Source organism: Silene latifolia, chromosome 6 (assembly GCF_048544455.1).
Source record: "Silene latifolia isolate original U9 population chromosome 6, ASM4854445v1, whole genome shotgun sequence".
Classification (NCBI taxonomy): Eukaryota; Viridiplantae; Streptophyta; class Magnoliopsida; order Caryophyllales; family Caryophyllaceae; genus Silene; species Silene latifolia.
In genome coordinates this window covers 519958-534094 of record NC_133531.1, presented here as the reverse complement: position 1 = coordinate 534094, position 14137 = coordinate 519958, and the positions used below count along the sequence as shown (strand labels likewise).

General features: G+C 38.6%; 2 protein-coding genes and 1 long non-coding RNA gene across 5 annotated transcripts; 1 reads left to right on the top strand and 2 right to left on the bottom strand.

Moving 5' to 3' along the window:
- Positions 1-391: 391 nt before the first annotated feature.
- Positions 392-757, bottom strand: LOC141586456 (uncharacterized). Its single transcript, XM_074407674.1, has one exon. The coding sequence runs from the start codon at positions 755-757 to the stop codon at positions 392-394; it is 366 nt and encodes a 121-aa protein (XP_074263775.1).
- A 582-nt stretch (positions 758-1339) lies between these two features.
- LOC141658442 (uncharacterized) lies at positions 1340-3450 on the top strand. The gene is made up of 3 exons (XR_012549265.1): positions 1340-1386; positions 2483-2570; positions 3215-3450. It is a non-coding gene; the product is annotated as an uncharacterized LOC141658442 (long non-coding RNA).
- Positions 3451-9742: 6292 nt separating this feature from the next.
- LOC141585838 (heat shock cognate 70 kDa protein-like) lies at positions 9743-12620 on the bottom strand. 3 transcript variants are annotated; one of them, XM_074406890.1, is made up of 2 exons: positions 12320-12620; positions 9743-11443 (listed from the first exon to the last, which is right to left on the bottom strand). In XM_074406890.1, exons 1-2 carry the CDS (start codon positions 12534-12536, stop codon positions 9792-9794), a joined length of 1869 nt encoding a protein of 622 aa, XP_074262991.1. In that variant the 5' UTR covers positions 12537-12620; the 3' UTR covers positions 9743-9791. The 3 variants fall into 3 exon arrangements, with proteins under 3 accessions (XP_074262991.1, XP_074262992.1, XP_074262993.1); XM_074406891.1 differs by having other exon boundaries at positions 12425-12620; XM_074406892.1 differs by having other exon boundaries at positions 12082-12430.
- Positions 12621-14137: the final 1517 nt, after the last annotated feature.

The following is a 14137-nucleotide window of genomic DNA, read 5'->3' as shown; positions in this document are numbered from 1 at the left end:
AGCCGTGCCAGTACTTCTAGATGTATTGAAAACACGGACAACCGCACCGGCCTAACCATAAGAAGTGAGAGTCGGACTAACTCTCAGGAGTCGAGTTTTCATCGGAGTATCTCCGATAGTTCGACTTGTCATAGTCATAATGATAGGGAGCCGGTAAAAGAGGAGAAGAAGAAGAAGAAATTCTGGTCATTTCTCGGGTTTGGACGCAAGTAAGAACGGGGCAGAATTCACCTTAATTACACCCATTAATATTATTATTATTATTATTATTATTTTTTTTTTTTTTGCAAGAAGTCAGAAATTCTCATTAAAAGAGAAAAATCGGATCTTACAAACAGAGACCCACTAAACTAAATATACAAAGAAAACCAGAAAGACGTAAAATAAAAACTTAACCAAGGAGCATGGATAGCATGGGAGAGTTGTCAACCCCCCTGCTCCAAGCATACATTCTAACACAAACATCATATTTGAGCTTACGTATAAGCTGATCAACTCTTAGGCAGCCACCATCAAAGATCCTCCTATTTCTCTCCTGCCAAATATAATAAACTGCAGCAGCAAGGGAGCAACAAACAGCCTTTCTTCTCCATCTAGTCCCACGACATAGAGCAATTTTATAAAGCTCATGTTTAAGACTAAGAACGCCTCTAGTAACACCCATCCAAGCCAAGACCTGCTGCATCAGGTGCCTAGAGAAAGGGCATTGAAAGAAAAGATGCTGAGAAGATTCAGCAGCAGAACAACACTGTAACATTTCGATTTTGTTATGTTTAATTGATGTGTCAAGTGGGTGTTAACCGTGTTAGAAATTTGTGACATCCGTAAGTACGATATACAATACCCTTTTTAGGAGTGAGTATGGGAGCGAACTTCGGGACGAAGTTCATTTTAAGGGGGGAAGACTGTAATACCACGTATCTTATATAATAAATTAAATGGGTTTTTATATAATAAATTACATGGATATTATTATATATTAAATATTATACATTTTATGATATTAATTGAGTCGGGTAATCGTTGAATCGATAATTACGCTAAACTATCGTAAGTTAATTGAGACAGTTTTATATAATTCGAAAGGTGAGCTAATCTGTGAGCTGGCCCAATAACACAACTCGGCCCAATTAACCCTAAGCCCATTTAACACTAATTACCCTAACCCTAAACCTAATTAACCTAATCACTACCCTAATCCCTCCCTCATTTCCGCCTCCCTCTAAACTCAGCCGTCTCTCTCCCTTCCTCACCTCAAAACTTCACCCTCACGCAAAGCAAGAGAGAGAGAGTGAGCTTGGGATGTTGGCGGCGCTGCAAGGATGAGCCTGGGATCTTTGTCGACGGTCGGGGGTGGCCATGGTGGCTGTGTGGTGGCGGAAAAAGGTAAGCGTTCAACTCTTTCCTCTGTTTTAGTTTTAATGTCGAGTTTTTGGTTGAGTGTTCGTGTCTTATAAGGGTGTCTATGGTAGTCGTTGATAGAGTATAATGGTAGTGTGGTGAGAGACGAGTGTCATGGTGGTTGTTGAGGTTGTTATGGGTGGTGGTAACGGCCGTGAAAGGCGGCAGGATCAAGGGTAGTAGAAACGAGTTTTAAACTGGTTTCAGGCGGGTTTTTGGTTGGTCAGAGTTGGGTGGTGTCAATATCGACTAAGGGAGGTCGACAAGGTGGTGTGGGGGTGTCAGTGTTCGTGGGTTGGCGGTGAGCAGGGTCGTGGTTGTTGGACATGAGTTAGAGGATAGCTGCGGTGGTGGTAGGTGGAGAATCAGGGGTGGTTGGTGAGTCACGGCAGTGAACTAGGCCATTTGGCGGCACTGGTTTGACTCGCCGGAGGGAGTCGACCAGGTGGGGCCTGGTGGTTAGTGATAGGGACGAAGTGGGTGTGGGGACTGGTGGTTGTCGCGGTGGTGAGGTGGCTGCGGTGGTGTATGTGCGTGGGTGAAGGGGGACGTGTGAATGTCGAGTTGTTTTTATTATTTCGAAGCGGGTTTTTCATATTTAAATCGTTACAATTCGTAACGAGTCGTATACTTAATTAATTCATTTATTTTCCGAGTCTTCTAAATAATTAATTAATGTAATTCCCGAGTTGATTAAATAATTGAAGACGGGTTTAAGTCGGGAATGTTTGAGTTGTTCGATGTTGGATTCGGGTTTTCTTAAAATCGTATAATTCGTTTAAATTATCGGGTTGGTTTAAGTTCCGAGTTAATTATAATAAAATAATAATTAATTAACTAGAAATGGGATTTTGAGACGGGTTGTTAAAAAGAAAAGGCTACTTTATCGGGAAAGTTTTCATTCCAAGAAATTCTACTTTAGTAACCTTCTATTTTGGGAAGTTGGGTCAAATACCAATCGGGTTATTTTAGCTATCAATTGGGCATAAGTTTGGTGTCGGGATTGTATTTCGGGAAGCTTCTATTTTGGGAGATTGATATACTTGGTAGTTAGTAATTATAAATATTATAATTGTTTTAGGTGACGGATTCGTGAAGGATCGATAATCAAATTCATTGCTTTATTTCTGGACTGCTTAACTGCTTAATTGGATTTGCTGGCACTTGAGGTAGGGGAACTACACTTGTCTTATTATCGTTATTGATCGAATTGTGTGGACTGGATTCCTGGTTGTCGAGTTATATTATCATTTATATTGGGAAGGGTGATTGACTGAATTGATTGTATTGAGTATGATATCACAACATCGGGTAACTGGCATGATTTTATGATTCATCAGTTCATTGATTTATATATATTGTTTTGCATCAATTTATTTTGAACATTCATATGCATTGGAGTTGGAGGATGATCGTATTGAGTATGATATCATTGATTATTCAGGGTATGTGATACGGTGTGGAGATTATTCAGGGTATGTGATACGGTGTGGAGATTATTCAGGGTATGTGATACGGTGTGGAGATTATTCAGGGTATGTGATACGGTGTGGAGATTATTCAGGGTCTGTGATATGAAACGGAGATTATTCAGGGTCTGTGATATGGTGTGGAAGTTATTGATACGGTGTGGAAGTCATTGATATGGTGTGGAAGTATTCAGGGTCTGTGATACGGGGAGGTGGAGTATGTGACGAATTGGAAATGGAGTTATGTATTTTGTTGTCGTACTTATTTTGTTTTCCCTACTCAACCTCGTGGTTGACCCTGTGTATTCGTGAACACCTGTGATGATCCGTTTTATGGGGAGCAGACTTGACAGGTTTAAGAGATAGGACGGGAGCTTGATGGGCGTGAGACATTGGATCAGACGACTTAGTGGCTAGATCATCATCTAGAAGACTTCCACTTTTAATTATGTCAGTTCTTGTAATTTGAGTTGAAAAGAGTGTTTGTAATAATTAAGTTAAAATATTATATAAATTGCCTTGGAGTTTAATTTGTTATTCACTACCTCGGGAAACCGAGATGGTAACAGTCCGTTTTATTAGAGAATGTCTTGACGAGGACCTCTTTAATAAACCGGGGTGTTACAAACACAGCACACACCTATTGGCAAGCAAAATACCCCTCCTGCAAATATTATCAACCGTGGCAAGAGCCTGCTGAGAAGCAAGGGTGGCCACCACAGCATGTTTGGGTATAACAATGCTATCAGTGAGAGGTGTTAGCCATTTAAGCACATTATGGGAGCCACGAAAGATCTGATAAACATCCTTCAAAGGCAGTCTCCCAGTAGCATTCCAGTCCTGAAATAGGGCTTGAACCTTCCCCCTAGACCCCACCTTGTCAATAAATTCATCTCTGATATGTAATATCTTCTGCCAAATGGGAGAGACACAGGAGGAAGCAGCAAGCTCCCAACAAGAAAGGCGCTTGAAAACGTACTCCTTGGACCAGTTCATCCAAATGGAAGTACAATGATAAGAGTAAGACCAGAAAACCCTCAGCATTAACGTTTTATTCCAACTCAGAATCTCCCTAATATCAAACCCACCTTGTTCTCTACTCCTACATACTTTGTCCCAACTATAAAAAAACATTCTTCTCTTGGATTCAGTACCCCAGAAAAATTGCCTACAAGCTTTCTCCAAATTCCTAGCTACTCCTTTGGGCAACAATAAACAGGCACACCAAAAAGCTTCAACCCCAAAGATAGCAGAGTTGATGAGTTGAATTCTCCCAAATATATGTCAATCAAGACTAGCCCAATCTCCCAAATCCCCCCTTAATCTTTGCCATAAGAGGTTGGAAAAGATCAATCAACCAAGGGAGGAATGAAGGGGGTACCAAGATATTTGAACGGGAATGACCCTACAACAAACCCAGTTTCAGATAGGATCATGGCTTGAACATCACTCCTGACTCCAGCAAAGTAGATATTAGTCTTACTTACATTAGGAGTAAGACCACTACTACAGATACAACCTATAACAACGGTCAAAAACCGTTGTTATATAAAAAAGCGGACGTTGTTAAAGCGTCCGTTGTAAAAGGTTTTAACAACGGTTGGTTTTTTTTAAGGAAACCGTTGTTAAAAATATTAACAACGGTTTTAAGTATAAAAACCCGTTGTGGAAAGTGTGACTAAATTTTGGGGGGAAAGTTATAACAACGGGTTATTTATAAATAACCGTTGTTGTTTGTTCTTAAAAAATAAAAAAATAAATAAATTAAATATTACTAGCTATAAATATTAAAGCATCCTTTACTAACATATTAAAGCATCCTTTACTAACATTCATTAATTGAAACAACATGGCAATGAACCCTAATTTTATCAACAACGAAGAATGGCTTACACAAACGATTGAAGATGATGGGAAGGTTCTCGCCGGGCTTCCCGCCGATCAACACCCATTAATCAAAGCATCCCTTGAACATCAACGGAATTATTGGATTAAGAGGCGTGAAGCAGTCCGGCTTGTCAACAAAGCCTCATCATCATCATCATCTTCATACCCTCGTCGGCTGATACTTTCAACTTGGTCAGCACCAGAGATATGTTGAGTTGTACTCTTCCAACCTTATCTCCACATGCAAGTCGTGTCCTTGCATATATTCAATCTGTTATTGCAAAATATGAAGCCAATGACCCGGAAGTTAGCGGTATACCCGAGTGGCGTGATTGGTGGCAGGTTGAGAAGCGTTTTTTACGCTTAACCGGGTTGTTCCGGCTTATTATACATCTTTTGATTTCTGATAATTGCTGTAATGTATTTGGTTTAAAATTAAATGAAATGATCATTTTGAAAGTGTTGAGTTATGCTTGTTTGATTTGCTTCCATTTTTTCAACTCCATAGATCTATCAGTCATCATCAAGATCTGATTATGGCACAACTTCCTAACATATATGGCACAACTTCCTAACATATATATTAATTAAAAAACAACTCAACCCACACATTAGTATAAATACATTGCATTATCTCAACTAACATGCATTTCCATTATCTCAATATATTCTCCAAACCCTAACTCGCTAAAACATGCTCGATCCGTCTTCAAGGACGCAAAAGAAGATGGAAATGAAATAATTAGAAACACATACATGGAAATGAAATAATTAGCAGATCTTTGAACGGAACCTAATGGTCGATAAAAACACATACATTGAAATGAAATAATTAGAACAATAAAATAATGACGATGAAACAAACCTGATAATTACAGAACGTACGTAAAGAGACGATGAAATCAACAATGACGGCGAGAAGATAAAGCGGCGATGAGAAAGAGAGAAAGAGACGATGAGAAAGTGTGTGTTTTGTGTTTGTGTTTGTTTGCTGGGTTTGTGTTTGTGTATTAAGGTTTGTGTTTTGTGGCTGCAGCAGACTTGTGTTTGTGTGGTTTATAGTATGGAAGGTATTGACAACGGTTATTAAACAACAACCGTTGTGAAATATGTTTTAACAACGGTTGTAGAAAACACCCGTTGTTAAATAAGGTTTAACAACGGGTTTCAAAAATAACCGTTGTTATTACTTTTCACTAACTTTGCGCCAATTTTGCGCCAAATTATTAACAACGGTTCCTCATGTGTGACCCGTTGTTAAAACTAATAACAACGGTTTTTATAACCATACCCGTTGTAATTGATTTTAGTAAAATTCGCGCCATGCATTCTACAACGTTTATTGTGATTTTCGTGAATATTCGTTGTTAAAGGGGCGTTGTAGTTGCCTGGATTTGTAGTAGTGGACCAGAATACCTAGAGAAAAGGCTTAAGCAGTTCTTTACTGCAACCACAGATGGAAGATCACCTCTGACAAATACAAGCAGGTCATCCGCAAAAATAAGGTGGGTCAAATTAAGTTTAACACATTTGGGATGATAGCTAAATTGAGGAGCATCTTTCAAAGTCTGAAACAACCTGGTAAGCACCTCCATACAAAGGACAAAAAGAAGAGGTGAAAGGGGATCACCTTGTCTTAATCCTCTCTTACCCACAAAAAAACCTTCAGCACACCCATTAATTTTTAGTGAAAACCTGGAGCTTGTAACCAAAGTAATGATCCAGTTGCAAAATTGGGGTGGCAAACCATACAGAGGGAGAATAGTCTTCAGAAAATGCCAACTAACAGTGTCAAAAGCTTTCCTGATGTCCACTTTTACCACACACCTAGGAGTTTTATACTTCCTGCTGTAACCCCTCACCAACTCAGTTGCTAACATCGTGTTGTCAAATATGGACCTATTAGTGACAAAAGCAGCTTGTTCTGCCCCAACAATGAGAGGCATAACTTTTTTAAGCCTATTAGTCAGAATCTTGCTTATAGTCTTGTAAATGGTAGAACAACATGAAATTGGTCTATAATCCAGAACAGTAGAGGGAGAGTTACCCTTTGGGATAAGCGATATAAGAGTTGAATTGACTTCCTTTAACAGCTTGCCAGTAATGAAAAAGTCCTGAATAGCAGAGGTGAAACTACCCTGAATGACTGGCCAGGCATCCCTGAAAAACCCAGATGAATAGCCATCAGGGCCTGGGCTCTTATTTGGATCTATAGAAAACAAAGCAGCCTTAACCTCAGCAGTGGTAACAGGGGCAACCAACAAAAGACTTTCATCATTATTCAGACAATGACCATTCCTCATAATAGTATCATCAAAATCCTGCACTGCTACATCAGTCCCAAGCAGGCCAATATAATAATCCAAGAAAGCAGTAGCAATCCCTTGTTGATCAGTGTGAGCAACTCCCCGAGTATCAAGAACTTTACTAATATTAGACTGATTCCTTCTCCCAGCAATCTTAGAGAAAAATAGGCAAGTCTTTGGCATCCCCATTTTAACCTCAAAAGCTTTTGCCCTTTGATAAGCAATACTTAGCTCAACCTTCCTAAACTTACAGTACTGCTGCCTGTGCTCCTCTTCCTCAAGGCAGAGATCAGCGTTAGTAGGAGCATGTTGTAACTTCTCTTGGCAGTGATGGAGCTGCTGCTGTAGTAAGTTGACTTTTTCAGTAACCCCAACATACTGGCTTTTGTGCAAAGATCTAAATTTCCCTTTCAACCTACGAAGATACTGAACCAGCTGATACATACCACATCCCTTAATAGAAGTTCCCCATTCCCTTTGAACCAAAGCCTGAAAACCCATGTCCTCACTCCAACAATTAAGGTATTTGAAGGAATGTCTCCTTGGAGGCTCTGAAAGGCCCAGAGAGAGAACAAGGGGAGAGTGGTCAGAGATCCCAGCAGTTAAAACATCAACTAATGAGTCAGGATACTCCCTAAAAAAGAGGGCATTAGCTAAGGCTCTATCCAACCTCATCCATTTAGTATCTGCCTGTTCCTGCTTATTTGTCCATGTAAACCAACACCCCTGAGTTCGAATTTCTTCCAAACCAGAATCAACAATGGCCTGATTAAACTCTTCCATAGCCAGAATCTGAGGGGGATCAGAACTGACCCTTTCCTCACTATTACGAACACAATTTATATCCCCAATGACCAACCAAGGTCTAGAACAATGAACATTACTTGCCATAAAATCCCAGAGAGGCGATCTTTGAGCAGGATGATTAAACCCATAAACAAAAGTTACCTCCAGATGCACCCTACCATGACTAACCAGTAAATGAATCCACTGACTGCTACTATTAAGACACTGAATTGAAAAAGCAGAGTTCCTCCAGAGCACCCATATCCGCCCATTGTAGTGGGAAGAGTAGTTATCCTGAATGAGAAACTGCTTAAAATTCTTTCTTTGAATAGGAGCACATTTATTAACCCTCACTCTAGTTTCCACAACACATAAAATATCTAACGCACATTTATTAAACAAAGAAATAACCTCTAGTTGCTTTATCAGCTTATTCATACCCCTAATATTCCACATCCCAATCTTCATGGAGAAAGAATTGGGGGTGGATCCTCTTCCTCACTAACCACCTGTTCAGCCCAAGTTGGACCCTTTGGGAGCTGAACAGTCAGAACCCCTGGTTTCAACTTATGATATCCCACAACTTGACTAAGAGTTGGAGCATCCCTAACATCATCACATTCCAGAAGACCAAACTGGTTTAATGAGACAGGGATTGGAATCTGGGACTGCTGCCCATCTTCCCCCTGAATATTAAGATCCAGAACGTGGCTAGTGGTCCTAGAGCTATTGGGCAGAGCATGAGCTAGATTACCACCAGTCTCATGGTGATCCAAGGAAGCCCTACCACTAGTCACCAAGGGAGCAGGTGAAGTGATCACTGGTCCAGGCTGAATACCCCCACCTGTGTCAGGGAGCAGGTGAAGTGATCACTGGTCCAAGGAAGCCCTACCACTATTATTATTATTATTATTAGGGTTATTATTATTATTATTATTATTATTATTATTATTATATTATTATTATTATTATTATTATTGTAATGGAAGCCAAGTAAATGGCGCACTTTTAATTATGTTTGTGAAAGTTGTCAAAAAATTTGGATGTTTTTTATGGTTTGATTTTATTTGATGCTACATTGAGCCTCGAAAGTTGCGTTAATTCGATATATCGTGGGCTAGAAAATTTACTCCTCGATAAAAATAAATTGTTCTAAAATGCTATAGCAACTTGAAGTTGATAATTATACGCGCTTTACTCGATAATACTACATTTTAGCGTCATTTTCGTGATATTTACCTCAAGAACTTTAAATTATGAATTTTGTGATTTTATCGACAATATACTACTTAAGTCTATGAGTATTGTGCACTAAATAAGCGGGGGATGGGTTGTTCAGGTTGTATTTTTGAAATAAGGGATTGGTGTTAATTGATCTTGGAATTCATGATGAATCCATGGATATCCCCATAATCGGTTAAAACTTATGATCTTTTAAAACCTACATACAACTAATTTGTCATTGTCAATCCGTTTTGTTGGTGTTGTGTGGAGTTGTCCCATTTTTTAATTAAAAGCTGATCAGTCTTCAGTGATTGATTTGCATGCACAGTACGTCTATCTTTGAATTGTGTTTGCTTTCTCATTCGCGAAACTTTGGTATCGATTGATTTGCATAAACAGTCTATCCGTTTTGTTGCTGTTTTGGCTTGTTGTCCTCCATCGCCTCACTCTCAGCTTGTTTCGGTGTTGTAACTAGTGTTATAAGCTAGGCCTATACAGGGTACTCCCTCCGTCTAAATCATGGATTTGGTAGGACTTCATAACATCATGTACGCCATCACACCAAGTAGACAGTTTTTCGTATTATTTTCAAGTAATGAATTAACAAGCAGCAGCAGTTAGTAAACTAGTAGTACTATCTGAAACTTGAAAACAACATGATAAAATCACTAGAGGCGCAAGCTTAAAGAGAGTATTAGACATAACCTTTTTGAGATTTTTAATTTTTTTTGACAGAATTCCTACAAATACGTTGCAATTCTCTGAATTTTGTTTCAAACGCGGAAATATCAGTCAGATCTGAGTTGGATTCCAGCCATTGAAATGTCTTCTCAATGTCTTTCTTTATATTACTTTCCTTTGTTCTGCCGCCAACATATTTTAATCTGTCTGAAATATCAGTAACGTAAGTCTCAAGAGCGTTCTTAGACTCTACCAGCTTCCTTTGATACTCGTCTTGAGCTTTGTATTTTTCAGCATCATCGATCATCCTCTGGACCTCTTCCTTAGAAAGCCGCCCACGGTGATTTGTCATTGTGATGCGATTCCTAAGCCCAGTGCCCAGCTCCACAGAGGAAACATTCAAAATGCCATCCAAATCAATTTCAAAACAGACGTCAAACTTGGTTTTGCCTTTAGGTGCAGGAGGGAAACCGCATATCTCAAACTCGTCCAAAAAATGGTTGTCTTCAGCCATGAGTCTCTCACCCTCAAAAACCCGAAAACATGCAGACGTCTGATTGTCGCTGGCAGTAACTCGTATTTTGTTCTTCTTCACGGGGATAGTTGTATTCCTTGGAATAATTACACTCAAGGTGCCATTGTGACTCTTAACACCAAGTGATAAAGGAGTGACATCCACAAGAACAATATCATTACAAGTGCTACCAACACCAACACCACTTAGGACAGCGGCATGGACTGCAGCCCCATATGCTACAGCTTCATCGGCATTGATGCTTCTGCAAAGCTCCTTTCCATCAAAAAACTCTTGCAAGAGTTGCTGAACCTTGGGAATCCGGGTTGATCCACCAACAAGAACAACATCATTAATATCCGTCGTCTTCATCTTAGCATCCTTCAAGCATGTCTTCACAGTGTTTATACAATTTTGAAATAATTCCAAGTTTAACATCTCAAAACGAGCACGAGTTATTGTTGAAGTAAAATCGATGCCCTCATAGAGGCAATCGATCTCAATAGTGGTTTGGGTCGCAGATGAAAGGACTCTCTTAGCTCGTTCAGACGCAGCCCTTAAACGTCCACGGACCCTTGGACTGTCACTAATGTCTTTTTTATGCTTTCTTTTGAAATCCTCCAAAAGATATGTCACCATTTTGTTGTCAAAGTCCCCTCCTCCAAGGTGAGTATCTCCACTTACCGCTTTCACTTGGATTTCACCCTTCTCTATTGATACCAAGGAAACATCAAAGGTCCCTCCACCAAGATCAAAAACCAAAACATTCTTCTTTCCAGCTTTGTTTTGGTTACCAATCATGCTATCATCAAGACCATAAGCCATAGCAGCAGCAGTCGGCTCATTAATGATACGAACCACATTGAGCCCTGCAATGGTTCCAGCGTCTTTGGTAGCTTGACGTTGTGAATCATTGAAGTATGCAGGCACAGTGACAATAGCATTCTTCACTGTGCAACCAAGGTAAGCCTCAGCCACACCTTTCATCTTCGATAAGATCATGGCAGATATCTCCTCCGGAGTGAATCTCTTCTCTTCACCCATATAGTTAGCAACAATCATCGGCTTCTTTTTTTTTCCTGAATCAGTCCCCTCTAAAACCTTAAATGGCCAAAGTTTGATGTCCTCTTGTATGTCATTATCGCTGAATCGTCTTCCTATAAGCCTCTTCACATCTACAAAAACGTATTAGAAAACTCAAAATAAGAATGAATAATTGCCACAATTTAGTAACATATTGAGTAGAAATTTCTTAAGTGCACTACTACACACACAAGCCTTTTTGCAGTAAACTGAAATACTCTCTGCACTACAGTTTAAATAATTTTAATCAAACTGTACCATTCACCGGACCACTACCAACGTCGGGATTTTCTACAATGTACGCCTATATTTCACTGAATTCCAACATCAACCCTCGATTCTCTTTATAAATATACTCCTTAAACTCAATGACTAGTTTTAAAATTACCCAACATGCAGATCATAGTTCTAATCCTTTAAAGGTTTAAGTTTTGTCATTAAACATTGTTTGTTGATATGATGAGTAGTGTAATGATTATATTGTTGACTCCACTTGGATGAATAACAACAAAAGTTCCCAAAACATCAGAAATTTGAGTTTAGTGGTTACTTAAAGATTATTCCTTGAATTCAAGGTTACAATGTATGATTATAAAGTTAGTCTATCTTAGAATTCAAATAAATACAGAGCATAGCCTAGAAATATCCTTAAATTTAAATACTGTACCAAGATACTTCCCATATTGTTTGGGCAAACTCTTAAGGAAAAGAGCATACAATTGATATGCACCTTAAAAAAGTGTGTTTCAAAAAGTAGTAAATTGTCTCCAAACGTTTGGGTGAGGTGCAATTTATCCCCAAAACGTCTTCTCAAACCTTTGGAGGCAATTTATAACTTTCTTAACCCGACAAAAAAAACGGGACGATAATAATTCCTTATAATAATTTCCTATTAGGGAAGTAAAAAGAGCACAATAAATATGAGGGAATACGATTATACTTAATTAAAGGGAGCAAAAGAAGCAAACCAAAAATAGTATTGAGAGGGTTCTTAGTAGCTTGATTAAGAGCGGCTTCACCAATAAGACGTTCAGTGTCCGTGAATGCAACACAAGAAGGAGTAGTACGGTTACCCTGGTCGTTAGGGATGATTTCGACACGGCCATGTTGGCAAACTGCGACGCATGAGTACGTCGTCCCGAGATCGATTCCTATCACTGGCCATTCTTGTCCTTTTCCTACCATCCTTTGTTTTGGTTAGCTTTACGGAATCAAGAAAGTAGCAAATTGCAATTAGCAAGATGAGGAACAAGGCGGTTTTATCTCTCTCTCTCTCTCTCTCTATTACTATATAGAAAAGAGGCTTTAGAAGAAAGCTGTGCTAATATAAAAACTTGCCTTAAAATTTGACAAATTAAGAAATTAAGAAAGATGGAATATACGTGAAAGAAATTAGACACAGAATCATTACCAAATTTGCATTTAAAAAACAAGTACATAATAAAAAAAGATTTAGTACGATGATACTTAATGTACAATACAATTGTATAATTGACCGGCTCATAATCAATGAGCTTACCTTAAACCAAACAAATACAAAATTAAGGAAGATGTAGAGTATAATTTTGCAAATTTGCATCAAGAATAAGAAGCCTTGCAATTGTACAGTATAATTTTGGAAATTGAGTTGAACTCCTTATAGAATAGACGTATGTGTATAGAGGTGGGAGGAGAATGAAACCTAAATCCTTATTTCATGGCTTTGCAATACAGCTAGCTAAGACAATTTCCACATATACGGAGTAGTAATGACGGCCAAGCTATAAAAAGACGACGGGGACATGTAAACTATGCGAGAGGTTTATGCATACAGAATACAACAATCAAATAAGAGGAAGCAACCCTTGTTCAGAAGGTGAGATGATAAATTAATAATAGTCCAAATTTAGGAGGCAGAGGATATTTTTACGAGCCTCATTGTAAAATGCAATGGAAATCCTCTCATCTGTTGCTCACATATGGAAGGCCAGAAGGCAGAGGACCGGCCGGATCACCATTGTATGTACCTACAAATTACACTCAGATGCTCAGATTCCCATTCCGATTGACAGTAATTAATTAGACTCGTACAGTTAATTAGATTTTATAGGCTAATCTAATCAAATCAAATCAAATCAAAACACGAAGGACCCTTACTTGTTACACACAATACTAAGCTATGGAGACGGCGACATTCAAGACACCAACTCAATAATCATACTTGAGTCAATATTAATCCCTCCCTCCTCTAATCATTTGTTTACCTTAATTAAAATAAATAAAATAAAAGGTAAATAAATGATGGAGATGGAGGATATATAATTGAAATTAAATCAAATCAAAGCCACGAACTTGGTGTTACGCGCATGCGCATGATCTAACCACGGAGGAAGTAGCGGTGGTGTTGAGGTAGGGTTTTGGGAGGAGAGATGTTCACATTTGACTTTAAAAAGCATACTTAAAGTGAGGCTCCATTGACAAATAAAAGAAAAAATCAACCGAAAAGACTGACCCGCAAAAAAAAAAAAGCGCGGGAGATAAAGGTGACAAATGAGAAAATAACAATAAAAACAGTCCAATTCAATCTACAGCGCATAATCCTCGTGTCCTTATGTCATAAATCACGATATTAGCTATTAAGCACCCTTTAAAAATTATCGATTTTTCTACATGTTCTTTTATAAACTCATTAACAATAATTTAAAGAAAAATTTTTAAGAATATATTGTGAAAAATTAAGGTGTCTACTTACTTTTACCATTGAATCTTTCATTATATAATTTTTCTTTTTTGTAGTATTTTTTTAA